The sequence below is a fragment of the Zasmidium cellare genome (genome assembly GCF_010093935.1).
Source record: "Zasmidium cellare ATCC 36951 unplaced genomic scaffold M409scaffold_1, whole genome shotgun sequence".
In the NCBI taxonomy this organism is placed as follows: Eukaryota; Fungi; Ascomycota; class Dothideomycetes; order Mycosphaerellales; family Mycosphaerellaceae; genus Zasmidium; species Zasmidium cellare.
In genome coordinates, this window is record NW_022986945.1 from 1,646,476 (window position 1) to 1,670,236 (window position 23,761).

Consider the following 23,761-nt stretch of genomic DNA (forward strand, 5'->3'; position numbering starts at 1 on the left):
CATACAGCCAATTCAATCCAGCATTTATGAAGGCCGCGTCGGCTGGTGGCACTTGGCAGACAAGATACTATACCAACATCACAACGGGCATCGGAGGTTTCAGCACCACTTGTCCAAGCAACAACGGCAACTTCACCATCTACAATGCGCGAAGTGGACCTTCGATACCTTGCTACCAGTTCGCTTTGAATCATCGTGGCTATTTCTACGTGTACACTACTGGCACTTGGAGTATCACTGCTTCGAACGTCGACGATGCATTCCTTCTCTGGGCTGGACCACTTGCTCAATCTGGCTGGACGAAAGCAAATTCCAATATCTCACTGTTTTTCAGCTATGTCACTGGCACGCCTCGGACGAGTATCACATTGGAGTTGACGCAAGGCCAGTATCTTCCCCTGAGGCTCATCCACGGCCAAGCCACTGGTGGTGCGGGCTTCTTCATTACTCTGAGTGATCCGAACGGGATCACCGCATTGGACTCAAATACCCTCACGTCGCCATACCTGGTGTAGTACTCTTGTGATCAGACGACAGCGCCGCCTTTCGCGAATGTCATTGGGAGCGAGGTGTAGCGTTCAGCTTTTCAGCGACCGCGAAATCTTTAAGTACAAGTACACGAAAGTTTGATTGAGAAAACTGTAGATAGGCATTAGCTAATAAATCAGGTACATCTATCAGGTTCATCAAGGTGTCGATGTTGCTCGAGCATGGTCAAAGCGTTGGGGGACTGGTATATATCCCCTCCTTTTCTTGCAATAGTCTGACTTTCTTTCCCGACAGCAAGAACCACCCTTTTCGAACTGCCCGTCGAACGGAGGGCACACTGTTATGCAGCATGGCCAAGGACTAGGCGTATTCGGCGAGCATACTGATCCCAAATTCCAGACATGTAGGCTTCTGGCATCAAGCTGTGGCCTCAGATCAAAGCTCTCTGTCCAAGTGACATCCGAGGCTCCATCAACAGCACCATCGTACGCCATGAATTTCCGTGTCAGAATTGCCTTCGGTGGCTGTCGCAACCTGGAGCTTGCTGGACTTGCACCTTCCAAAGCCATCACAAGCGGCTGGGCGCCGAGTATGGATCTCCAGAATACATGGCTTCTGCCGAGTGCTACAAGCGCCACGAATGCAGTCAAGACAAGTTCGCCTGATCTGATTTGTGCATGATTTGATAACACACCAGGGCAGTGCAGACCTCAAGCTCGGCTTCTCAAGACCAGAGCCGCAGTTGTTAACCGACTTGCACGACTTCCCTGGTGACACGACCGCTGCCTTGCCGATCTGTGCTACATTTGGTAGGAGATAAGACCTCGAGATGTTTGCTAATATGTGAAATACCACCCGACACGGAACGGATGTCTGTCCATCTTTGGAGGGTTTTGTTTGGGCACATGGAAACCGCGGTCGAGATGTCACATAAGAGGAGAAGGATGAGTCGCAGCATCAAGAACAGGTCTTTCCGAATCCTCCACAGGCGACTTCCCAGCATCTATGACAAGAATCAACACCTTGCCATTTCACTTGGATCCTTGGTCTTTGCAAATCCATTCGAGAGTTGGAATTGAACAGCAACACCAGCAACAATGCTCGGCCTGCGCTTGCTCGCGCTGCTGCCACTGGCATTCGGCAGTCTAATCGCTCAAGACGATTCTGTCAACTACGATGGCCACAGAGTTTACCGTGTGGACTCGAATGGCGAATCAGACGCAGTGCTAAACAAACTCTCCACCCTTTCCTACCAGCGATGGAACTACTGTTCAGATGAGCACATCGATATCTCCTTGGCACCAGACGAAGCGGAAAAATTCGAGGAGTTGGGCTTGAAGTACTCCGTTATGCATCAGGACCTGGGAGCAGACATCATCGCAGAGTCAGCCGGAGCCTCGACCAAGTACGTGAAACGTCAGAATGGTGCCCTCCCAAGCGATTCCTGGTTCAACTCATACCATGCCTACGCCGACCACGTGCAGTACTGGAAGGACCTCAACGCTGCTTTCCCCAAGAACTCCCAGTACTTCGTGGCTGGCAAGTCGTACGAGAAGCGAGACATCTTTGGCTTGAAGCTTTACGGCAACAGCACTGGCGACAAGCCTGCGATCATCTGGCACGGAAATGTGCACGCTCGGGAGTGGATCACGTCGATGACAGTGGAGTACATCACCTACAACCTGATCAAAGGCTACAAAGGAGGCGATGCCACCTTCGCTTCGTTTCTGGATGCGTACGACTTTTACATCCTTCCGTTTGTCAATCCCGATGGCTTCGTTTTCTCGCAGACCAAGGATCGATTGCAAGTGTCTTGTAATGTTGATATGGGCATGGACAGGAGCTGACTTCTATGTAGATGGCGCAAGAATCGTTCCCCTGGTCCCATCGTTGGACAGCTAGGCCTTTGTTATGGAACCGACATCAACAGAAACTGGCCTTACCAGTGGATTGGCGACCCTAGGGGCTCGTCGCCAAACCCATGCGATCAGACATACCGAGGACGAGCAGCAGGCGATACTCCCGAGAACAAAGCTCTTGTCGCTCAGATGAACGCCACGGCCGCTAAACAGCCAATTGCCCTCTACGTCGACTGGCACAGCTACGGTCAGTACATCCTCTCGCCCTATGGATACACTGCCACTGTACCAGCAAACTCGGCCGACCAAGTCAGTCTGGGTAACGAGGCGGCGAACGCGATTCGTGCTGTGTACGGCACGAACTTCACTGTGGGACCCAGCGGAGCCACACTTTACCCAACGACCGGTAGCAGCGCTGACTATGCGACTGACATTACTGGTGCTGAGTATGCGTATGCATTTGAGCTTCGAGATCAGGGCGATCATGGTTTCGTGTTGCCGCCAGAGCAGATCAGGCCTACTGGGGAGGAGATGCTGGAAGGGATCAAGGTCTTCTTGACTGGATTATGAGCTGCTTCTGGGGAAATGAGGCAATCGCAATTACATCCACATTAGCAGTGGAAGCGTTAAGAACCTATCCTTAGAATTGCAAACCACGCCTATGTAACAAGCATCATATGCCAGGCATGCCATTGGCAGCCCATGAGGAGACACACTTCCACTCTCCATTCCGTCGTTTCCAATCAAACACCGTGACACTCGTTCTCGTGACCTCCTTCGGCAAACCTATTCAGCGCTTGTCAGCTACCTCACATCAAAGCCAAGACAAGACGAGCGCAATCAACTCACCAGAAGACTCAAGATTAACAAATACCGTCGCCCAACCCGCCTTCACATCCAAATCCGTCTTCATCTCCTTCACCTCAATATGAAAATCCGGATACGCCGCCCCCGCCATCTTGTAACTCTCTAGCGTCTCCTTCAGCCCAAACTTCGAAGGCCCCGGCGTCGTCGCTTGCGTCTTCTGTACCAGGTCCTGCTCGGTGTCGAAGTAATCGGCCATGTACCGCCAGATGGAAGGCTGCTCGCCGGGTTTGACCTCGTGCGGCATGCGAAAATCTTTGGCGTTGATGGAGTCTTTGAATTGGTACATTATCGCTTCGATGTAGGCGATGGTTTGTTTGTCCTGGTCGGTTTGATGGGGCTGGGCTTGGCTGGAAGGATTCATGATTTTGGTGAGGGGCGCGGTGAGCTGGTTTGGGAAGGAGAATTTTTTTTGGGCTGGGATTTGAATCCTCGTGAGTGAATGGGACGCCTGATCGAAATGCGAGATGGTGGGAGGAAGTAGTGGGAGGCAGGTGAAAATTAATGGGAGCTGAGGCGAAGAGATTGAGATGAGAGCTCGTATGCAATCTCTGACAAAGACAGCTAGCGTTGCAGGTTGAAATGGTGGGCTCGGTTACTATTCAACATCACTTGGTGTATGTGACTTGGAAGAAGGTCAATGAGCATAGGTGGAGCACACCTGAGGAGAGCAGAATATTCCTTCCCTCTGGAACCAGTGACGCTGCTCGAAGGAGATGCAAGAGCAAATTTCTATCCCAAGTGGTACAGCCAATGCACAATACGTTATAGCACATGATTCAAGTGCGAGATCGCCTAGCGTTTAGCGACTATTCTGCAATATTGAATAGGTCCTATAGGAGACGAAGCGAGAGTATCACTCTCATGTTTCAACCAGATTTAATCGTTCAGGTATATCCGGCCACGGCAGCCGATCAGAGGCTCCATCAGTCACCACCTCCAAAAACTCTCTCGCCAGAAGCCCACCGGAAAACCATTGACTGTTCAAGATCGCTTTGGCTGACGGTCTTTCCTTTGGATTTGCCTTCAAAATCCTCTGCAGGAATGTCACATCTAGCTCTTCCATGCCCTTCTTCCGCAGGCTCTCCCAGTGATTTCCATGTGCGTGATCTTCGTCGCGATGTGGTAGGATGCAGTCTTTGTAGTAGGGGACATTTCTCAGATCGTAATCGTTTGCGAGAGCGTGTCTCATCGCCTGGATTCGCTCATCCATCAGGCCAGAACTAGAATGCAGATCATCGTACAAGCCAGTTTCCGAGAAGTTGCTTCGTGCTTCGAGGAGGTGCGAGTATATTAAACCAACAGCCCAGATGTCCGCCGCTGATGTGATTTCCTCCTTGAAGAACACCTCAGGGGCCCGATACGCAACGGGTTGGGCGGTCCCACTGGCAGGATACATGACTGTCCCGAGGTCTCCAAGCTTGACGGAGAGGCAACTTCCATGGGATTGTGCATGTGGGTCGAAGCCATTTACCATCACATTCTCCATCTTGAAGTCGCTGTAGACTAAGCCATTTGCGTGGATTACCTGCAAAGCTTCCAGAATCCCCTTCACAATGGCTGCAATCTCCAGGCGGGATAGAGGTCGCTTCGCTCGAGCTTGCCATAGTGTCATCTGGAACATCTCCAATATGAGAACAGGAGGCGAGCTGTTCTCTTTGACAGGGGGGATGCGATCGATCTGTTTGCGGATGTGGGGAGCCTCCTTGAAAAGCTCGTGCATGATCATTTCGTGGACGAATTGTGGCCAAGTATCCTGCTCGTCTTCTTCAGAGGGGGCTTTGAGCACCACGACGTTGCTGAAGTTGTCTTTTTCGGTCCCTGTGTCCTCAACGCCGGTCCAGACGTTTGATTGTCCGAGGCTGCTGACCGCTAGATAGGTTTTGCCATTTTCGGATTTCAATACTCTGCCTTCCTCTAGGTAGCCCATGTTATCGACGACGATCTGATTGCAAATAAATAGGCCGTAGTTGGTGATTGCCGTGTCGCGAGTCCAGCTCCGGCCGGATGTGTTGTTTGTCGCATTCAGCGCGGCGGTAGTGGTACAGTCTTGCGCCTCAATGCTCGGCTGCATGGACAGGAAAGCGCGCCTCTACTTTGACAGCCACGTTCGTCATCGAGATTCTGTCGCAGGAAGGAGGTACATGCGGAAGTACCTGCTTGGTTTGATGCTCCTCAAATGACTTTGTCAAAACTCGAACTCAGGATATCACCAAACAGCACCGCAGCTTCGAAAGCCGGCATGGCCGTAGCACATCCATACGCCATTTTTTCTCGACCACTTCACCATTCCGAGACCGTCTCGCTGCGTGTTTTCCGGGGCTCCAGTGATTCGAATAAAATGCCAGACGACAGCCTTTCCATTTGTCTCGTCGATGTCAACGCTTTCGCTCAGGATATCCATGTGACTAAGTCGATGGTAAGTGATGACTGCCTTCAAGCTTTCTGTTTCAAACTCACTACTTGGGAAAGCGAGCCCTCACTCCTTTGTACAAGTTGTGTTGTTCTTCCCACGTCAACTCCGATTTGGAATTGTCATGCTTGGCCCGGTAGTTTGCTGCGAAGTGTCTGTTGGACCAGTGCCCCCAATCGCACTCGTTCAAGGCTTGGACAAAGTGTCTTGAGATGACAAGTGGGTCGGGTTCTTGCCTCTTCTGGTCAACCTCGATTTCTACAACACTCGGCGCGGTTGTTGGGCTGTCTTTCAGGAGCATAGACAGCGAAGAGCCTGAAGAGGTCGCCACAGTAGGTGAAGATGAAGAGGACATGTTGCAGGCTTCCAAAACTCGAGACACTCTACTTCTTCGACCTCAAAGAAGATGTCGAAGATGTGCTCAACGAGCGGCTGAGGTGGTTTGCCCTCAAGATGCGGCTGTATCGATGTACTGCAGCTGCAGAACACCTCCCCATACTGCACTTAGGGTTGATCGCTGCAGTCGCCTTCTTCAAGGCTCGGCGCTCGGGCCTTGGTATGTCTTGACCTTGGCTGAATGGCAGATATGGATATGTTCGGAAGGCTGAGACGGTGTTGTGTCTTATTTAAGTACGGGAGGACAGGATGCAGGAATCCGGTGGCAAGATCTGACATCGTGAATCTAGATGCGAATCTGATGGCGTGCGTGTCCTCTGCATCTTTATGTGCGTTAGCCTGTGGCTTTAGGGTTGCGGAATTCGCAGCAAATCGGCGTGTCCTCATCCTTCGTGCCTTTTAGGGTATGCGCTGGTTTTAGGCCATTTCTTCGAACAAACAAGAACGCCTTGCGATGCAGATCTGTGCTGAAGAAGGCATTCGTCGAGATACGTAGTTCACCTGCGATATCATGTAATATTTATGCAAACTGTCGGTCTTATCTCGCAAAGACTGCAGAAAGTGAATGGGGCCAAAAAGCTCCTTCCTACACTTTCAGGAAAGCCCAACGGTCATCTCGGGACGCGCAGCGTAGTCAGCCACCAACCTTTAGGAGAAAGCTTAAAGTATTTGACTTTGTGCACTTCTTCATATAATAGAAGAGGGCCGCGTTACGTTGCGGCTATAGTCTTACCTAAAACTTAATCAGACAGGGTCGCCATTCAATGTCTTCACTTTCTTCAATCCCTTCCCATCGTCTCTGTACAGGCCGTCGCACAAAGTGTCTCTGCCAGCTTTGCCGTCAACGGGCAGCTCGTTGACAAAATACCTAAAGCGCTCGATATCAGCTCACTAATCCAAACAGGTCGTCACGATCGAGGGAGACTTACCAATGCATTGCCTTGAAGAAGTGTGACATCAGCGATACAAATTCAGGTCTCGATAGGAGGATGGAACTCACCTCTTTATAGCCCTTTGATTTCCAATCATTAACGGTGCCATTAGGAAAGAATGTCAAGGAGTCTTTCGGCGCCATGTCATGTGCAATGAGGACAAGCACGTTCGGATCCGCATCGAAATCGAATAGATGGGTAATGCTTTGCATCGCTGTCGGCGGATCGTCGTACCACGAGCCGTACCTGTGCGAAGATCAGAACACACTTGGTGTCTCAGTTGAGAAGAGATGCTTACGGCCCGCCTGTAGAGCACTGGTAAAACGCCTTTGTCCGGCTATTCTCCTGGTCTGGATGGCAGTCTGTGAATATCGAGCAAGGACATGGTACCGGAAGTCTTTTGTCCAAGACTGTCGAGCTTGGAATTGGATCTGGCATTGGAATGAAATTGGATGGCCTGATCACTCCCGTAAAGTGGCAGACATCACCGCCCAAGAACACGAAGGTTTCTGGAGTTGTGCGAACCAATGCCGAAATGTGGCCAGTGGTATGGCCTGGTACGTTAAGGACATACAGACTGCCATCGCCGAAATAGTCGTGAGCCTGATAGCCACCAAACTTGAAATCGTCGGAAAAAGGTGGCTCGACGACGTTGCGGTTTTTGAAGTCAGCTTCAAAGAAGTTCGAATCCTTTTTCGTCGGATAGCCTGGCAAGAAAGCTTCTCTAAACCCTGGCCCTACGACAAGGTCTGTCTTCGGATTTAGCCTCGCGAGGTTTCCACTATGGTCTGTGATGAGACGTCAGTAAGGCTTTCGGTATAGCTGAGGCTGTGGCTCAGGGCTGCTGGGGCACACACCGTAATGCCAGTGGCTCAGGATCAGCGCAGAGATGTCATCTGGATTCACACCTCCGTCTTTCACGATGTCAATGACTTCGTTCTCGACTTTTAGCCCTGGGATGCGGAGATTGACGATCTCTTGAACATGAGGAACCAGATTCTGCCAATCCCTTCGACTGCCGAGATCGAACAGGACTTGCTTGCCAGTCTTCTCATTCTTGATATAGAAGGCATAGGTCGGGAGATTGAGCCACTCGTGTCCGGGGATGTGCGGTTCGATCAAAGTCGAGGGGTAAACGACAATATCGCAAGTACTGTCAATGATGGAGACCTGGCAGGTATTGTCGCTTTTTGGCAACTTGAGCTCAGGGGCTTTTTTGATCTGGGATTGGATGGACATCTTGCTGGCGTATAAGTCTGCAAGGGTGTTAAGGTCGTGGACCTTGATGGACATGGGCAGCGACTCCACCTCATCTCTTATCCCTTGAGTCGTTTCATCCTTCGAAGAGCTGCCACAGTGATGCCCCGCTCGTCTGAGTATTGTGCGAGGATTAGTCCCCGCACCTAACTCCTCTTCTCTCTTGCAGCGGGACTGGCTCCGCGTTCGCTAGGCACCGGGTGGAAGGCTCACAGATCCTGCCGGCCAAGCAATGGATGGGTCTCTGCAGACAGACGGTCAGTCTGCGAGTGGTCAAAATATGTGTTGATTCAAGACATTTGATGTCAAGGAGAGTGAATGTCCGGTCTTTGTCAGAGATGGGCTGAAGTTGGCAAAACTCTCGATGAGAACGAAGTATCCGAAACGGATGCTGTGCGGAGTCTGCGGCGTGTGCATGTTAAAGCATCGGATACTGTTCCGTTGGCTCATATACTGCAGCCGTAAGAATACCTAAGAATTTCGCCAAATCACCAATTCGATCACTGCCTCCATTGCTGTACCCACTTCACCATCAGCCTGGAATCGACAGGAGTCATGTTCGCCGCCGTGTCGCTGAGCATGACCGTCTTCTCCGTTGCCAGTCTTGGAAGGCCGCCAGCACCAGAAGCGAGTCCTTCGTAGAAGTCGATTAATTTGATGCCTGGCTTTTGTTCAATCTCCTCCTTCGTACGAGGAGATGCTGCAAGCTTATCGAGCCAAGCTCTGAAAGGCACGACTTTCACTTCATGTCCGGTCTCTGTTTCAAGCGATTCGCGGACTGCAGGAACCAACTCAGTCCAAGTTGTCGTCTTGGGATTGACCAGATGCGAAACAGTGCAAGTGTCTGTAAGATCATCGGAGTTTTGAGTTCTGGACCGCGAGATGTCGACGACTGAGCGAGCTGCAAGGTCCATAGGAACCCAGTCGACAGTGTTGCCCTCTCCGAGTGTATCTGGCAACATGCCCAAGGCCTTGGAAGACATCACAATGCTGGGTAGCCATTCATGTTGGTTCCAAGGGGCACCAGCTCCGCTGGGTCCAGCAAGCTGTCCAGCTCGAACAATTGTGCTTGGCACACCAGCATGCTGACCAGCAGCTGCGAGTATGAGAGAAGCGATATGCTTGGACTCTCCATACCCCTGAGGGATCGGCACTCTGTGGTCATCGAAGATTTGCTCTGGTACCTCAGTGGCATTGGGAACAGTCGCCGGGTAGTTGCCAACGCTGGCGATTGATGAGATGAACAAAATGTGTGCTTTGAACCGTGAATCTAAGCTGAAGTCTGCACAGCGACGAGTACCGGCAATGTGAACATCCTCATAAGTCTGCAAGGTCTTGTTGAAGTCGACGGCCCAGGCATTGTGGATGAAGATGTCGACGCATTGAAGGAGCTGATCGTACACCTCTTCTGACAGGCCGAAACACTCTTTGCCGAAGTTTGCTCGGAGAAACGTGGCTTTCGATAGATCTGCCTTGGAGCCACGGCCCTCGAAGCTTTGTCGTTGTCGCGATCCTGCGTCTGCAGATCGGTTGAGGCAGTAGACGTGGTCGACATCATGGGAGTTGAGCAAGGTTTCCAGAATGTAATTGCCAAGCGAGCCCGTTGAGCCGGTGAGGATGTAAGTGTGCTTCTCGGGTCGTTTGGTCGTGGTAGTGCGACGTTTGGAGAGACCGTGAGTATAATTTTCAACCATCTTGGCCATGGCGTCTTCGCGAGAAAGCTGGATCTCATTGTCTTTGGCTCCGTCGCCACTCAAGAGATCCGCAAGCCCATTGACTGTTGGATGGGCATAGACGTCCCGGGGAGATATCATAAAGCCCTTCTCTTTTCCGATGGCATGGCTGAGGGTGGAAGAAAGTGCGAGAACCTGCAACGAATCGACGCCGAAGCTAAATATATCATCGTCGTCCATCGACGACTCAGGAATGTCAAGCCCTTTCGACTTGAAGGCGTGTCTCAAAAACTTTTTGATGGTCGCTTTGTCGGCATCTGCTGGTAGCTTGCCCAATTCATCGTCGCTAGATTCGTTCGAGTAGAGAGCATCGATCTCTGCTTTGTACAGCTCCACCGTCTGTCGCCGAACGATGGAACCTTTCGGGGTCCGCTTGAATGGCTTGTCTTGCTTCGAAATGGCAATCTTGGATCTCCAAACTCTTCCATGAGCGGGACTTGCAGCGTTCGCCTTCTCAATGAGATGCCAGACAACATCCAAAAGCTCGGTAGGGTCCTGATCCTTCGGAAGTAGCGACCACTCGGGCTCGATCAGCAGTCCAGTCTGAAAACGAGTTTGACCAACTACTAAAGCACCCTTCACAAACGGGTGAGATTCTAGCATCTTCTCAAAGCCCACTGGGTTGAACTTCTCCCCATTGCTCAAGACCAGAACATCGTCTTTGCGGCCTTTGTATAGCCAGAGGAGCTTCTTCCGGGGATGGTGCTCGAACAGGTCCTTGGTGCGCCATTCTTTGATGTCCGGGAAGGTGTGAAATATGGCTTGATACCTCTTATCCGCAGGCATGACCACCATTTCATACAGCCCATCTGCATCTGGCTCCATAGTAATACCTGCGCCAGGTGCCCACTCGAAATACTGCCAGTCGTGTTTATCCTCTGGCACGCGGATGGGGAAGAGGCCTGCCTCGGTGCTTCCAATTAAGCTAAGCAGTGTAGTGTTCTCGACAAGCTTGTCGCCAGTTCCAGTCGCCAGCGGCCCGCCTCCAAAAAACACATACTCCAAAATCCTTATAGCGTCCATCCCGCCTGGTGTTTCTGCAACCTGTTCCAGGACCGATGGTGGGAATATCGCTGACCACGGCCGTGTCTGTTCAATTGCTTTGATGACGAGTTCGGCAGTTGTCGGCTTTTCGGGCGGTAAGATGACGACGGGGGCTCTGCAGAGCAGCGATTTCCACAAGATTGCCTGGCCCATCATGTGGAAGAAAGGAGCCACTGCGAGCATTGCTCGATCTGAGTGTAGGAAGTAATGGGCACTATTTTGCCGCCCCTTCGGAGCTGGTAAATCTTTCAGAGCCGCCACAGTGTTGATGCTGGCGTTGGTGTTGTATATCGGTTTGGGGTTGCCTGTTGATCCGGAGGTGTGAAGTATGATCACTTGGTCGTCGTCGTTATTGTTGCTGCTTGGTAGCTCGAGACTCTTCAGTGTCGAACCCCGTTCGCAAAGTTCGTCGAAGCTGGGAATTTGGAGTGTTTGTACTTCAGGTAGTGCCGATTTGATGCTTTCAATGTGTGTATCAACGCCTTCGCTGTGCAACAGAAGTCCGCATTTCGATGATTGGAAAAGCGAGACCTGGCCAGACTGAGAGTTTCGCGGTGATGGAAGTAAAACCTGGCGTCTGGTCAGCCATGACGACGCTATGAACCTCCGAATGACCTACTTTACTTCCGGCCTTGACGAGTGCGGTTTCAACAGCGCCATATCGCATATCGTTAACACTGATTGTGATCAGCCGTGGGCTCAATCAAGGCGTTCTGTCTGTTCAACGTACCCAATATACGCTACTACTCCTGACGATCTTTTGTAATCGCCTGAGGCTTCTTTCATCCAAGAAAGCATGCCACTCACAGCACGAGAAAGGTCTTTGTACGTGATGTTGCGCCATCTTCCTGAGAGGTCCGAGTCCAGCGGTATGGTCATCCAAACATCATCTGGATGTTGCTGTGACAAGTCGTCGACCACTTGTGGGAGTGATCGGACTTTTCGGGGTTCCGAATCCATGTAGTCTGGTAAGGTCATCTTGATATGCTTGGTTTATTTCAGTAGTACAAATGATTGACAGCGGCGAAGTACTGCGAAAGGTGGAAACTATATAACAGCTTTCGTGACAAACAAGTTCTGGCCAACGCTACCGCTTCTGGTCCGCGATCGCAGTCGTTGCAATATCATAAATGGCGGCGACGTGGAATCATGGCGGCAACGGGCCGCTGTATGGGGCGCTCGACAATCCACTTGTAGCATTCTAGGTCTTCCATGGGCTGTGAGCATTGTGTTCGTGCCTCTGACAGGAATTTGTGCATTCATAATGGTCGCCAGAATCGTCACCGCCACATGCAAGGGGTTTGAACGAAGCTGCTCATTGGCCAGTGAAAGTCTGGCAGATGCAATCGTGGCACGATCGGCGTCCTCGCGCCAACTTGAATGCCGAATATGCAGAGATAGATTAAGCAAGTGTGGTTCTTCGTGAGGGAGCACAAGCTTTGCAGAAGCCTTGTGCAGTAGTTCGGTGGGTGCCTGGCCCACTGAGCAATATAGCGCAGGCACATATTTGGTTCATGTCGTTTCAGATCCGAAGGATTCTATCCGATCGACTGACGACAGCGCAGGGGATGGATGCCGTCTCATGCAATTCTCAGCGGCTCCGTGCATCGGCAGTACAGTACGGACCGAAACGTACGTCATCTATACTCGGAGATGGCTCGCGCAGGCAAGATTGAGCCACGCAGGCGGTACGTGGATCGGCACACAAAGCGCCACCGACTTCCGACTTCCAACTTCCAACATTGTTTCGCTTCAGTGGCCAAAACTTGTCAGGGGCTGAAACTTCGCATTCCTTGTCCCATCAGATGTTGCTATCACCCAATGGAACACGTAAAGGTGCGAACTTCGATCCGACCATTTGCCGGCTGCCGAACTAGCCGGCCTCTCATCGTCGCAGTCTCGTTGACACGTCTTCATCCTCGAACCAACGTGGACAATTAAACACTGGGCGGTCGAGTTGATGAGCTTGTGCAGAGAGGCCGGACTGAGAACAGGCTGCCAATGGTCTCATAAGTATGAAGGCCACTTGTGGCCTGGCTCCTTCACATCGGTGGCTCGCATAACCAGTCGCCTTCGGCCTTCTCTGCTGATAACTTCGAGCGCTCTCCCCTTATTATGTAAGGGTGATTGCTTTTGATTCTGAAATTGATAAAAGATGATACCGGAGCGGACATTTTGCAGAGAGGCGATTGAGGAGAAGAAGTGACGTCGGGAGCGCCCGGATTCCCGCGTGCACGGACTGCTTCGGCCATGGAAGACCGTTGAGAAGTAACTTCTCCTTTTTGACTTGTTCAATACAACTCCTCGGCACCTTTCAAGTTTGCATAGCCTTGCCTTGGCTGGCTCACTGGACACCAAAAGCTGGCTGCGTTTTGTGCTCTTCTGGAACGCTGGGTGGTAAAGAAATGGGTAACTTCGCAATGGATTGCTTTGTGCGTGCGGAGAGAGCCTCCCGAGACCAGCCTTTGGTCATTGGAATGGACCTCAGGCTGCTGGCGAAGGAATATGTTTTATCGAGGAACCATTCGGAGTAGGGCGTCCTTTCGCGAGCTCCTCTGCCCGTTCTCCAAATGAGGTTTTATGATTCGCTGTCGAACAGCAGCAACACACCCAGAATGACGGAGCGGCGCCGTTGAACAGTCTATCTAGGCCTCTGTTGCTGGAACGATGATGACGGAGAGGTCCATGGTGAGCTGCTGCTATGTTGACTCTCCGTAATGCGCGCTCGCTCCTTCACCCTTTCCCCCTACCATCAGTAGTCGATTCTGTTTGCGTTATCTAGGGAACACGACCATCTTCACTTCACAAACAACCCATTCATGAGGTCCCATTCGATGGATGATAGCTTCACCAGCAAAACAATACGCCCTATACGCATCTCGAAACCTCTGTTGAGTAATTTCTCCAGGCCTGCCAGTAGACTCAAAAGTTGAAGCCAACTCGCAAACATGGAACCCACCCCACACAAACCTGAAAGTTTTCGCTCGTCGAAGGCATTCATAACCTTTACGGTCGCGTACGCTGTCTTTACCGACTCCTTCTTATACGGTGCTATCGTACCGATGGCCCCCTTTGCTCTGCAAAGACAAGGATTTGAAGACGGCGAAGTGCAGAAGCTCATCACGTTGATGCTCGGTGTGTTTGGCATGTTGTGCTTTATTACTTCTGGTCAGTCAATATACTGAGCTGTGTCATGTACCTTCTTGCTAACACACAAAAGCACCCTGGGGTTGGCTGTCCGATCGATATCCCCAACGCCGGGTGCCCTTTCTTTTCGGTCTTATCGTGCTCCTCGTAGCAACGGCTGTGCTATGGTTCGCGCCTTTTGTCCTACAGAGGGCCATCCTTGGTCTTGAGATCTCTGGACGCGGACTGCAGGGATTTGCATCTGCGATCGTCTGGACGACGGCGCTTGCAGTGCTGGTAGATACAGTCGGTCAAGAAGAGCTAGGAGGTAGTTTATGTTTTTCGATACCTTGATGTATGCTGACAGTTGTTAGAGTATGCTGGCTACATTGGCCTGGCTTTGAATCTGGGAAACGTCGCTGGCCCGGTTCTGGGCGGAGTGGACCACGAGTACGGCGGCGTGCACGGCGTTTTCGGCCTCTGCATGGCCGTTATTGGGGTCGACGTCGTGCTCCGTTTGATCATGAAAGAGAGACAAAGAAAGCCCTTCGCGGTTACGATGCCCAATCCCAGCCCTGACTCTGGATCTGAGTCGAACAAGGAGGCTACAATCGAGCTGGCCTCTCCCCCGACTTTCTCTACCTCATCTGCCTTGGAGACTTCTTCTCTGGTTCGACACTCAGTGTCCAAACGTACCAGGATACCCGTAATATTCCGTCTGCTGGGCTCGGCACGCTTCTGCGTCAGCCTTTGGGGCGTTTTCGTCCTCGCGGTTGTCTTCACAGTTTTTGATACTGTGCTACCAATCACTGTCGAACGAATCCTGGGCTGGGACGCAACTGGAGCTGGCCTCATCTTCCTGCCATTCTCACTCCCTTCTCTGTTTGGAATGCTCATCGGCAGACGGACAGATCGACGTGGGGGCAGATGGGTTGTCTTCGCCTCTTTTCTCGTTGCATGCCCCTGTCTCATCGCGCTGCGATTCGTGCGCGAAAAGTCTGCGGCAGATATCGCGCTCTTGGTTGTTTTGCTACTGCTGATCGGCACTTGTGTAACTGTCATTCTCGAGCCGCTGTTCAGTGAAGTTGGCAGGAGGTCGAAAGAATTGCAAGAAATGGATGCTCGGGCGGGACATGATGTTCGGCACGGCTACCATGCGCAGGCCTACGCGCACTTCAATATGGCTTGGTCTCTGGGAAACACTGTCGGTCCGATCATGGCCGGCTACATCAATGACGCCGCTGGCTGGGGCGGCGTAACTTTGGCTCTAGGTATACTCTGCGGCTTCAGCGCTGTTCCGCTCGTGCTCTTTTGCGACGGATGGCTGCTCTCCCAATGGTGTCTCAGGCGACAGGGGAGGCAGTCCGAATGAGCTCGGTGGCGAGACAGGTATGTTCAACCCAACCCTCGCATGGCTTCCCGACTTTCGGCTCGCCGAACATACCCACCCGAGGCATGTAGAGCATTCGCAGTCAGCCTATGATTCGAGACTTTCTTTCTGTCTCACATACAACTGGTCTGACGTTGTTCGCAGGTTCCATGCCACCGGCTCAGCCTCAGCTTAGTTTTGCGGAATTCGCATCCCCGACCACCAGCCCTACGAAACAAAGTTGCACGACGTCAATCAGTATTCCATTTAAAGAAACGCCATGTCAGCTAAGACCTATGGTCAGTGTCCTAATTTTCCGATGCTCATCAGTGGCTGCTAGGAGGATTCTTAGATTCTTCCTGGTAGCATTCTGTCCTACAGCATGACGCTTTTAATACCACCTCCCGTCTCAAAGAGTCCGTATACGCTTGGCTGCCAAGGACCGCTTCTCGCAGTGTCCGTAAAACATGCCAAAGATAGTATCTCTTCACGTGAGGGTCCAGTGACGATAGAAAGTGCCAAGGTGCAAGAAGCAATACAAAAGCCCAGAACTCCCTTGTTTTATTGACATCAAGCAGCCAAGCAACGTCACCAAGCCTTCTTACAAGCATCGCAACAGAACCTTGCACCATCAGCCTCAACTCAAGCCATCAACATGTATACCAACATCCTCGCCCTCTCAGCAGCTCTTGCTGCTCTCGCAGCAGCCAAAGATCCAGTCACCACACCCGCCACCCTCCAAAGGCGTTACACCCCACCAGGAGGTCCAAACGCACAGTGCCAATACATCTGCAAAGATTACTTCGATGACTGCGGTAACACCTACGGCCCAGGTTGCTTTTCTTCTTGCCCAGGCTACCCAGAGCCTACCTATAGCACGCCAGTCTGCAACGAAGCCGTACCGACAACAACCGCACCTCCACAGAAGAGATAATCCCCACCAGCTGGTCAGTCCGCCAGCTGCCCTCTCCTTTGTAAAGATTACTTCGACGACTGCGGCAACACCTTCGGTCCAGGATGCTACTCGTCTTGCCCTGGATACCCCGAGCCGACCTTCACGACTCCCGTCTGCAATGAAGCTGCCGCAACGACCACAGCCCCCCCTGATGTCAACAAGCGTTACACGCCTCCACCTGGCGAGTCGGCCAGCTGCCCTTACATTTGCAAGGACTACTTCGATGACTGTGGGAACACCTATGGACCCGGGTGTTTCTCGTCTTGCCCTGGATATCCTGAGCCGACGTACACTACGCCAGCTTGCAATGCGGCGGAGCCCACTGCTTAAGAACGATTTTGCATTGAGGGGACAATGAGAGGACGAATTTGAGAGCCGTCGGCAGTGGGACATGGTGCGGATACATGGCATGGGCTTTATATTAGCTATATATTCTAGAAGACTCGATTATACTGTATATGAATGCTCAGTGCCCCGTATTCCAATTATCCAATCTCAATCTTCGCATTCATTGCGGGACCTGTGCAGCAAGTGAAGGGAAAGACCTTGTCATGCCAACTAAATCTACTAGAAGTCGAATATTTTATTGCGGGATCTATGGTTGCTACCAACGCTCCTTGATAAAGTAGGCTGCGCTGCTATCGAAGGCAGTACTGCACTGCCGTAGATTAGCTCACCTGTTTCTGCTACTTCCAGGGCTTCATACCGGTCTCATCGCCATAGACGCTCTCGACTTCTGTGAGAGACGGATGTCAAGTCAGAGATACAGAATGATCAATTCAAGAGAAATCTGCTCGTCTTACAGAGCTTTCGAGCAATTCTTCTCCGCCAAAACACTGACCCTGACTAGTGCCTTACAGCAGTATAGTCACTCAAGGTCATCCGGCTCTCTCTGTTCCTCAACAAACTCCATGACCCGCTCAACCGTACCCCTGTTCAACCCTTCCACCTTAAGCTCGCAACACTCAGGACGTCGCTCCAGCCCTTCAGCTACGATCGCGATGAACCCGCACAACTTGTCTCTCTGCAGCCGACTATCCCATTCCTGTGTAAACTCGAGCACGAGCGTCCTTAGCGACTCGCAGACCCCAAGCAGGCAAGCGAAGAAATGGATCATGCAGATCAACATGTTGTGCAGTTTCTCCCCGTCTCGCCAGTGGAGTAAGGGGCCAATGGCAATGGTGATGTGCTGGACGTGTCGCATCGTCGTGAGAATGTTGTGAGTCTGTACAGCGTATTCGAGACGTACGCTGTCGTAGCGCCCGCAGGTGAAGTAGTCCAAGCGCCCGGTTTCATCCTGCCCGGTGAAGCGGATGCTGAGGTGAACGAGGCTCGCGTGGTTGAGCATAGGAGAGGTTTCCTTGTAGAGCTGCTTGCAGGTGCGCAGAATTGCTGGGTGAGCGATGATACCTTCCTTGCGGTTGTGCTTCAGCAGGTCGGGGTAGATGAGGTTGCGCCTGCGGGTGGTTAGTCTCACATCAACCCTTGGAAATTCAGGTGTGTTTCACTTACAGCTCCGGCGGTAACTTGAGGAGAGGAAAGACACAACTCCGTTCGAGCTGGTGCAAGCGCTCCAAGTAGACATGTCGCGGCTGTCCTCGACTCATGCGCTCTCCAGACAGCTTCCATATATCGACGATCAGCTCGTTTTCGACGGACTCGTAGAGCTGCCTCTGCTGACGCGACACCATATCGCGATGGGCCATGGCGACGCGATACGTGGAAGATCGCGACGGGGGTGGTGTGTGATCGAGTGTTTGTGGCGACTTGAAGCAGGGAGACGCCGGAGCAAAGCTAAGCGAGTCATGCGCTCGCATGTGACTCTTGGCACAGACGTCACTGGAAGCGGCATCTTTAGCCGAGTGGAACTTGAAAGTCGTACCTGTTGCTCCTTATTCCACTCAAGGAACTATCCCCACCGTTCAAGAGCTTGCCAAGCCGCCTGAATTACACGCAAGATCGCAGTCGCCCGAGAATTTGTGGGGATGACAGTGCCGTGTCGATTGTACCATGTCCTACCATTCTGAGGAGATCAACGGTAAAACACCGAGAACTCATCGAAAATGGGTGCATTCGTAGATTCACCTGGTATTCTCATTTCATCGCCCTCGTTTCAAGGCATCCTAGCATCTGGCACATGCACTCCCCACCGCACGCTCCAGATCCATCCCCCAACCAACTCTTCAACCCTCAACACCACGCGGAACAAACCAAAGCATCCTCCTCCCAAGCCCCTCCCACACCAACCCCACCTCCCTCCCCAACTCCCAAAGCGGCTCCACAAGCCTCAACAACTGCTCCCGATACGGCCCTCCACGCTTCCTATCATCCCTCCAAACAATCTTCAGACTCCGCAAATCCTCGCACGTCCTCATCATCCCCGTCCAAAACTCACACACCTGACCTTCCCCGTTGGCAACGAACTCTTTCGCGCGCATTCGTCCGCTGAAATCGATGGTGACGGTGAAGTTGTGGATGAGGCGGAGGCGGAGGAGGGCTTCGGAGGTTGGGAGTTCGGTTTCAGGGGGTTTGACAGGGGCGCGGGTGCGGAATCTGGTGTTTGTTTCTGGAGATTTGATCTCAGCGCCGTAGCGGACTCTGGCGTTGCCGTCGCGAGAGGCTAGGATCGTGAGGTGGACGTGACTACCTTCGTGGCGACCTGGGACTGCTTCTTTGTAGATAGGTTTGCTGGTTCTCAGGAGAGCAGAACACGTGCCACGTCCGGTGTCGTCTTTCTCCTCGAAGATGGCTTCGTAGATGTGGATTCTCCTGGGTAGTAGGTCAGCTGTCGAAGTCCCCATCAGTCGTAGGGGGTTACTTACAGCTCTGCTGGCAGATCGAGGAGGCGGAAAACGCCAGGCGGCTCACGATCGAGCTTGTTCAGACGTCGAATGCAAGTGCGTCTCTTCTGCTTAGGGTCGATGTCCTCGTGCGTGCGAGTTGTGATGGCGGCGATGAGCTCTTCCTTCGACCAGCTTGCGTACTTTGAATCCCTCAGATACTGCATTTTGACAATTATGGTGGATAGCCAAATGGTGTTGATGTTAACAGTAAGGTCAAAAGCGACATGCAACTGGCACATTTAATACCAGGGGTGAAACGTCAATTCACTTGAGAGAAGATTCCAATGAATGCTTTTGATTTCTCCGTGTCGAATATAGTACAAGCAACTAGGGACCTTCGTGTTGCTAGGAATCAAAGCCATCCAATGTCTGCTCCTCGCCACTGTGCAAGACATGGCTAGACTCAGTTGAGATACTTGCAGGAATCCACGAACTCCATCTTCGTAAGGTCGCCCAAGCCTTCAACCTCCACCTTCCCCTTGTTCCACGCCTCTGCGAGCGGAGCCAGCATCTTCAGCATCACCTCCTGCTGACTGTCCTTGTCGCTCCTGCTGTCTCCGATGATGACCTTGAGGCTGCGAAAGTCCTCACAACTGCTAAGAAGCATCTGCCAGAAGCGATGATCTCCCTCTGCCGCCACATGCCGTCGTCGCCTGAAGCACGCATCCCTCCATCATAGGCGATCGCGACCGTGATGTTCTGCCCATGGCGAAGGTTGCGGAGCTTGGATCCTCCGAAGCGGTGCTCGAAGAACATGTCGCGGAGAGCGGCGGCATGTTTGTTCTTGCGGTGGGGGAAGCTCACCATGCCCTTTTTGATGGAGATGCGAACGTGGCTGTCTAGGTAGAACATCGACGCTGCCTCCTTGTAGATGGCCTTGCAGGTTCTGAGGATGGGGTGGTGGACGACCCGGCGACTGGAACCGACATCGTCTGGAAGAAGCTCCTCATAGACGTTGTTCCTCCTGTGCAATGATTCAGCCAGGGTTCCAGATGAAGTAGTAGTGATACTCACATTTCCGCTGGCAGATCCATGAAGCGAAACACCCCTGGCGGGTTGCGATCGATCTCCTTCAGACGCTCGATGTAGACGCTCTTCTTTTGCTGCATCGGCACATCTTGAAGAGTGCGATTCTTGATGGCAGTGATGAGGTCTTCGGTGGACCACTTGATGTAGTTCGGTTTCTTGTCCTTGGACTTCGGCATGACGATAGGCGACGCTATGTTGTGCTGCTTTGGATGTTGTCAAAAGGTTGAAAGAATGGAGCGGCATGCACAAACATAAATAGCTCGTTGCATGTGGTGCTTGGCAATCTTCTTCACTCGAGAGCATCCGCGTTGACTGTCCCTGTGTCACGTCACGTGAAGGACATAAATGAGCTAGAAGTGAAGCGATTGCCGCGCGTACTTCGCCGTCGGCTTGCAACGAGCCGTGATCGATTCGAAGTTGTTCTCCATGATGAAAAGTGTGATGTTCTACGCCAGTTAGTTGTAAGCCGAGAACATGTGATATCTGCTATCAATCTGTGTTAGCTTGGAGTGCCTGACAAAACAAGTGGAACAAATGCTTCTTTTGGATAGGTATCTTGCTCAAAGACCGAGAACCACATTGCCACAACACTCCGAGAACGCCGTCACGCCTCGCGTGTCTTCCTCCAAAAAGGTCGTCTGTGAGGAGATGAATCGATCGCTGCCCGTAACTTCGAGTCCACCAACTACTCGCTGGCTCACCAACCAGATCATTCTCCCTGAAGCAATATCTCCGTGTCGTAGTCCGGTACTCTCGGCTATCGAGTTGCTGCTTTTCGTCACTCGAATTGCGAGTCAAGCGATTGATATTAGTATATTGTCGCTTGTTAGCGATCGATGAAGGATGAGGAAGAGGGGTCGTGACTGTGCTTAGAGCAGGGAGTCGAGACGAGTGAAGACGCTGAGACATGCGGCCACGACCTGGAGAAGCGCGTCAGTATACTCAAAGCCAATAGAGGTAATACATCACCCACCTCTAATTGCAGCTCCTTGTCCTTTCCACCATTGACTTCATCACGGATGACCTGATCCAAGTTGGCGCCAATGGCAGCTGGTCCACCTGCACGTCTTCCAAATGGCCATTGCGAGTACTCAGCGAGCAGCTCGTCAACCTGTGCAAATGCTCGCTCGCGTGCTTCGTGCCCAAGAGTCGTCAAAGCGTTTTCGAGTACGTTGGCGGCGTAGGCAGCGCACAGCATGGCTACCGTCCTCAAGTATCGGAACTCCATCTCTTCTGGTAAAAATTGGGACGGCGGAAGCACGACGGTTCTGTTGGTGAGCACGTTCCTGACCCGACGTCGAATCTCGTCCTTTGCGCCGCCGTCCGCGACTGGGTGGGTTGCCATGTCGAAGAGGAGGAAGTTGCGCTTTTCGGTGCGAAGGATGCCCTTGTCCACGAGACCTTTGGCTAGTCGTTCGCGCACTTGCTTGAGCTGGTATCCGATCTTCATCAGGTTCCAGGTCTCGCCTGTGTATGCAATGTCAGTCGCCTACGTATCCTCCATCTAATATTCTGTGCCTCCTACCTGACATGAGGTCAATCCACGAGCTCACGCTCATCTTCTCACTGCTCTTCATCATCTTCAATGCCTCATCCAGCAGAACCTCCCCTGTAAGTGTATCATCCACAACTTCAATCAACCGGTCTGCCAGAGGGAACCGTCTCCGCGAGCTATCCTTCTGCATTGATATTCTCCCTCTAAACGCCAGCTCAATGACAATGCACCCTCGCAGCGCATAACTGATGTTGTCGTTCCAGAAGCTCAGGTATCCCTGCTTGTCCTTGAGACCCATGAGGAGGATCTCCTCCATGAGGGTAAGCTTGGGCTGTTTGGCGCGCTCGGTGTTCTCTGAGATGTCGCGAGGGTCGAATGCGATCTTGTGGCCATTTTCGCCGGCTTCGTAGGAGGTTTCGGGGGCAGAAGAAGCGCTTTTGGGGACGGGGGATGCCACGCGCGAGCCGTCGTCACCGTTCTCTGCTGCAGCCGCGGTGGAGGATGCGCCGCCCGCGCCTCGACGGCGGGTCAGGCCTGAGCCTGACGCCGTAGCCATGTTGTTCGAGTCGCTTCAAGTGTTGAGCGTGCAGATCGGTGTGGTGGACAGGAGGGATCTGCGTTTCGAGTTGAGGGAACCACGTGCCTGTGCGCTACAGGGCTGAGGTGTTGGAGCCAGGGATGGGTGGACGACGATGGACGACGATGCGCGGCTGTCCGAAGAGGGCCCGGCGATGCTGCAATTGAAGTGAGTATGAGGGTCAAGTCTGCAGCAGACGCGGAGGAGTAAATAACAAAAAGTGGTGGTGGTTGCGGGAGCGACACTAGGTTGACGTCCGAGGCGAGGCGCTGAAGTTCGAGCGCTGCGGGATTGCCAAGAAGCTAACACGATTGAGGGTTCGGGCGTGATGCAAGACATTGATTGAGTGCAGACACAAGGAATAGAAGAACTGTGAGTGGGAGTTGATGGTACACGTTTATCGAGTGCTCCTCTGCTGAGCGGCAATGTACATAAATCCCCCAGTCCGGCTCGTATGCTGCTGGCCCAGGTCACGCGCCTCCATCGAACATTCACTTTCGCCTCCTGCACTTCATTGCCTTGTCCAACCATCTGATTTAGTGGGCTACAGAGTGTTAGCTGTTACCAAGTGTCGCAGTCGTGGCAAGTCATACCGTCTGGCTGCTTCAGGATGTAGTCCACAGCTTGGTTCACTGCGTTATGTCAGTATCTTGTTCTATGAAGCATTGCCTCATGGCTTCATCATACCGCTGTGAATCGCGTCGGCCTCCTTGTCTGGGATCTCAATGCTGAACTCCTGTATCATGAATGAGTATCTCCTCTTCTGATATGTATAGTCTGCCGCCACCAACCTCCTCTATCGCCATAACGACCTCCACGGTATCCAAGCTATCCAGGCCAAGGTCGTTCGTGAAGTGCGAGGTTGCAGAGAGCTGCTTATTGTAAGCCACTGGATCAATATCTCTTTACGCATTGATGTACCTTCGATGCATCCTGGACCTTTTTCACTGCATTAGCCAATGCCTCTCTTCCGTCCCAATTCTTGCCGTATAGCATACCTTGTCAAAGTTCTTCAGCAGATCAAGAATTCTGCCAGTGACCTCCTCTTGAGCGAGTCCTGAAGACGAAGCGTAGCATCGTACTGCCGAGATGGTCGTTGCGGGCGAAGAGATACTGGATGTGATGAAGGGGCTGCGAATGGCTGTTCGAACGGCCGGCCGGGTGGCAGCGCGGGTGCTAGTCTGGGCAACACATCGAGCGGAGCGGAGGAGGGCGGTGCGGAACATGCTGGCGGTGATGAGGTGGTTGTGTAGAGAGAAGACGAGTCGATGCTTGATGCGACTTGCTTCGGATCTCAGAAGCTCGTCCAAAGATCCATGACGGAACCTGCCGCGTCTTGGCGTGGTCAGCAGATTTGACCTCACCTGACTTCGACTTTCA

General features: G+C 52.3%; 10 protein-coding genes across 10 annotated transcripts; 2 read left to right on the top strand and 8 right to left on the bottom strand.

The window, feature by feature from the left end:
- Nucleotides 1–1,586: 1,586 nt before the first annotated feature.
- On the top strand, nucleotides 1,587–2,918 carry M409DRAFT_62203 (uncharacterized protein; the record flags this gene model as incomplete). The annotated part of the gene is made up of 2 exons (XM_033815067.1): nucleotides 1,587–2,293; nucleotides 2,348–2,918. The coding sequence occupies 2 exons, from the start codon at nucleotides 1,587–1,589 to the stop codon at nucleotides 2,916–2,918; spliced, it is 1,278 nt and encodes a 425-aa protein (XP_033674912.1).
- A 103-nt stretch (nucleotides 2,919–3,021) lies between these two features.
- M409DRAFT_16298 (uncharacterized protein) lies at nucleotides 3,022–3,576 on the bottom strand (the record flags this gene model as incomplete). The annotated part of the gene is made up of 2 exons (XM_033803564.1): nucleotides 3,022–3,134; nucleotides 3,198–3,576. The coding sequence occupies 2 exons, from the start codon at nucleotides 3,574–3,576 to the stop codon at nucleotides 3,022–3,024; spliced, it is 492 nt and encodes a 163-aa protein (XP_033674913.1).
- A 498-nt stretch (nucleotides 3,577–4,074) lies between these two features.
- Nucleotides 4,075–5,142, bottom strand: M409DRAFT_16299 (uncharacterized protein; the record flags this gene model as incomplete). The annotated part of the gene is made up of 1 exon (XM_033803565.1): nucleotides 4,075–5,142. The coding sequence occupies one exon, from the start codon at nucleotides 5,140–5,142 to the stop codon at nucleotides 4,075–4,077; it is 1,068 nt and encodes a 355-aa protein (XP_033674914.1).
- A 1,623-nt stretch (nucleotides 5,143–6,765) lies between these two features.
- On the bottom strand, nucleotides 6,766–8,192 carry M409DRAFT_48917 (uncharacterized protein; the record flags this gene model as incomplete). Its single annotated transcript, XM_033811079.1, has 5 exons — nucleotides 6,766–6,889; nucleotides 6,951–6,961; nucleotides 7,022–7,199; nucleotides 7,252–7,741; nucleotides 7,811–8,192. 5 exons carry the CDS (start codon nucleotides 8,190–8,192, stop codon nucleotides 6,766–6,768), a joined length of 1,185 nt encoding a protein of 394 aa, XP_033674915.1.
- Nucleotides 8,193–8,710: 518 nt separating this feature from the next.
- Nucleotides 8,711–11,965, bottom strand: M409DRAFT_16301 (uncharacterized protein; the record flags this gene model as incomplete). The annotated part of the gene is made up of 3 exons (XM_033803566.1): nucleotides 8,711–11,557; nucleotides 11,607–11,664; nucleotides 11,718–11,965. 3 exons carry the CDS (start codon nucleotides 11,963–11,965, stop codon nucleotides 8,711–8,713), a joined length of 3,153 nt encoding a protein of 1,050 aa, XP_033674916.1.
- Nucleotides 11,966–13,935: 1,970 nt separating this feature from the next.
- Nucleotides 13,936–15,485, top strand: M409DRAFT_62206 (uncharacterized protein; the record flags this gene model as incomplete). The annotated part of the gene is made up of 3 exons (XM_033815068.1): nucleotides 13,936–14,122; nucleotides 14,208–14,441; nucleotides 14,488–15,485. 3 exons carry the CDS (start codon nucleotides 13,936–13,938, stop codon nucleotides 15,483–15,485), a joined length of 1,419 nt encoding a protein of 472 aa, XP_033674917.1.
- A 1,820-nt stretch (nucleotides 15,486–17,305) lies between these two features.
- Nucleotides 17,306–18,143, bottom strand: M409DRAFT_16303 (uncharacterized protein; the record flags this gene model as incomplete). The annotated part of the gene is made up of 2 exons (XM_033803567.1): nucleotides 17,306–17,894; nucleotides 17,950–18,143. 2 exons carry the CDS (start codon nucleotides 18,141–18,143, stop codon nucleotides 17,306–17,308), a joined length of 783 nt encoding a protein of 260 aa, XP_033674918.1.
- A 477-nt stretch (nucleotides 18,144–18,620) lies between these two features.
- M409DRAFT_48921 (uncharacterized protein) lies at nucleotides 18,621–20,485 on the bottom strand (the record flags this gene model as incomplete). The annotated part of the gene is made up of 4 exons (XM_033811080.1): nucleotides 18,621–19,206; nucleotides 19,260–19,510; nucleotides 19,815–20,244; nucleotides 20,295–20,485. The coding sequence occupies 4 exons, from the start codon at nucleotides 20,483–20,485 to the stop codon at nucleotides 18,621–18,623; spliced, it is 1,458 nt and encodes a 485-aa protein (XP_033674919.1).
- Nucleotides 20,486–21,178: 693 nt separating this feature from the next.
- On the bottom strand, nucleotides 21,179–22,360 carry M409DRAFT_62207 (uncharacterized protein; the record flags this gene model as incomplete). The annotated part of the gene is made up of 3 exons (XM_033815069.1): nucleotides 21,179–21,229; nucleotides 21,283–21,776; nucleotides 21,835–22,360. The coding sequence occupies 3 exons, from the start codon at nucleotides 22,358–22,360 to the stop codon at nucleotides 21,179–21,181; spliced, it is 1,071 nt and encodes a 356-aa protein (XP_033674920.1).
- Nucleotides 22,361–22,917: 557 nt separating this feature from the next.
- On the bottom strand, nucleotides 22,918–23,607 carry M409DRAFT_48923 (uncharacterized protein; the record flags this gene model as incomplete). Its single annotated transcript, XM_033811081.1, has 5 exons — nucleotides 22,918–22,925; nucleotides 22,975–23,013; nucleotides 23,069–23,117; nucleotides 23,173–23,253; nucleotides 23,380–23,607. The coding sequence occupies 5 exons, from the start codon at nucleotides 23,605–23,607 to the stop codon at nucleotides 22,918–22,920; spliced, it is 405 nt and encodes a 134-aa protein (XP_033674921.1).
- Nucleotides 23,608–23,761: the final 154 nt, after the last annotated feature.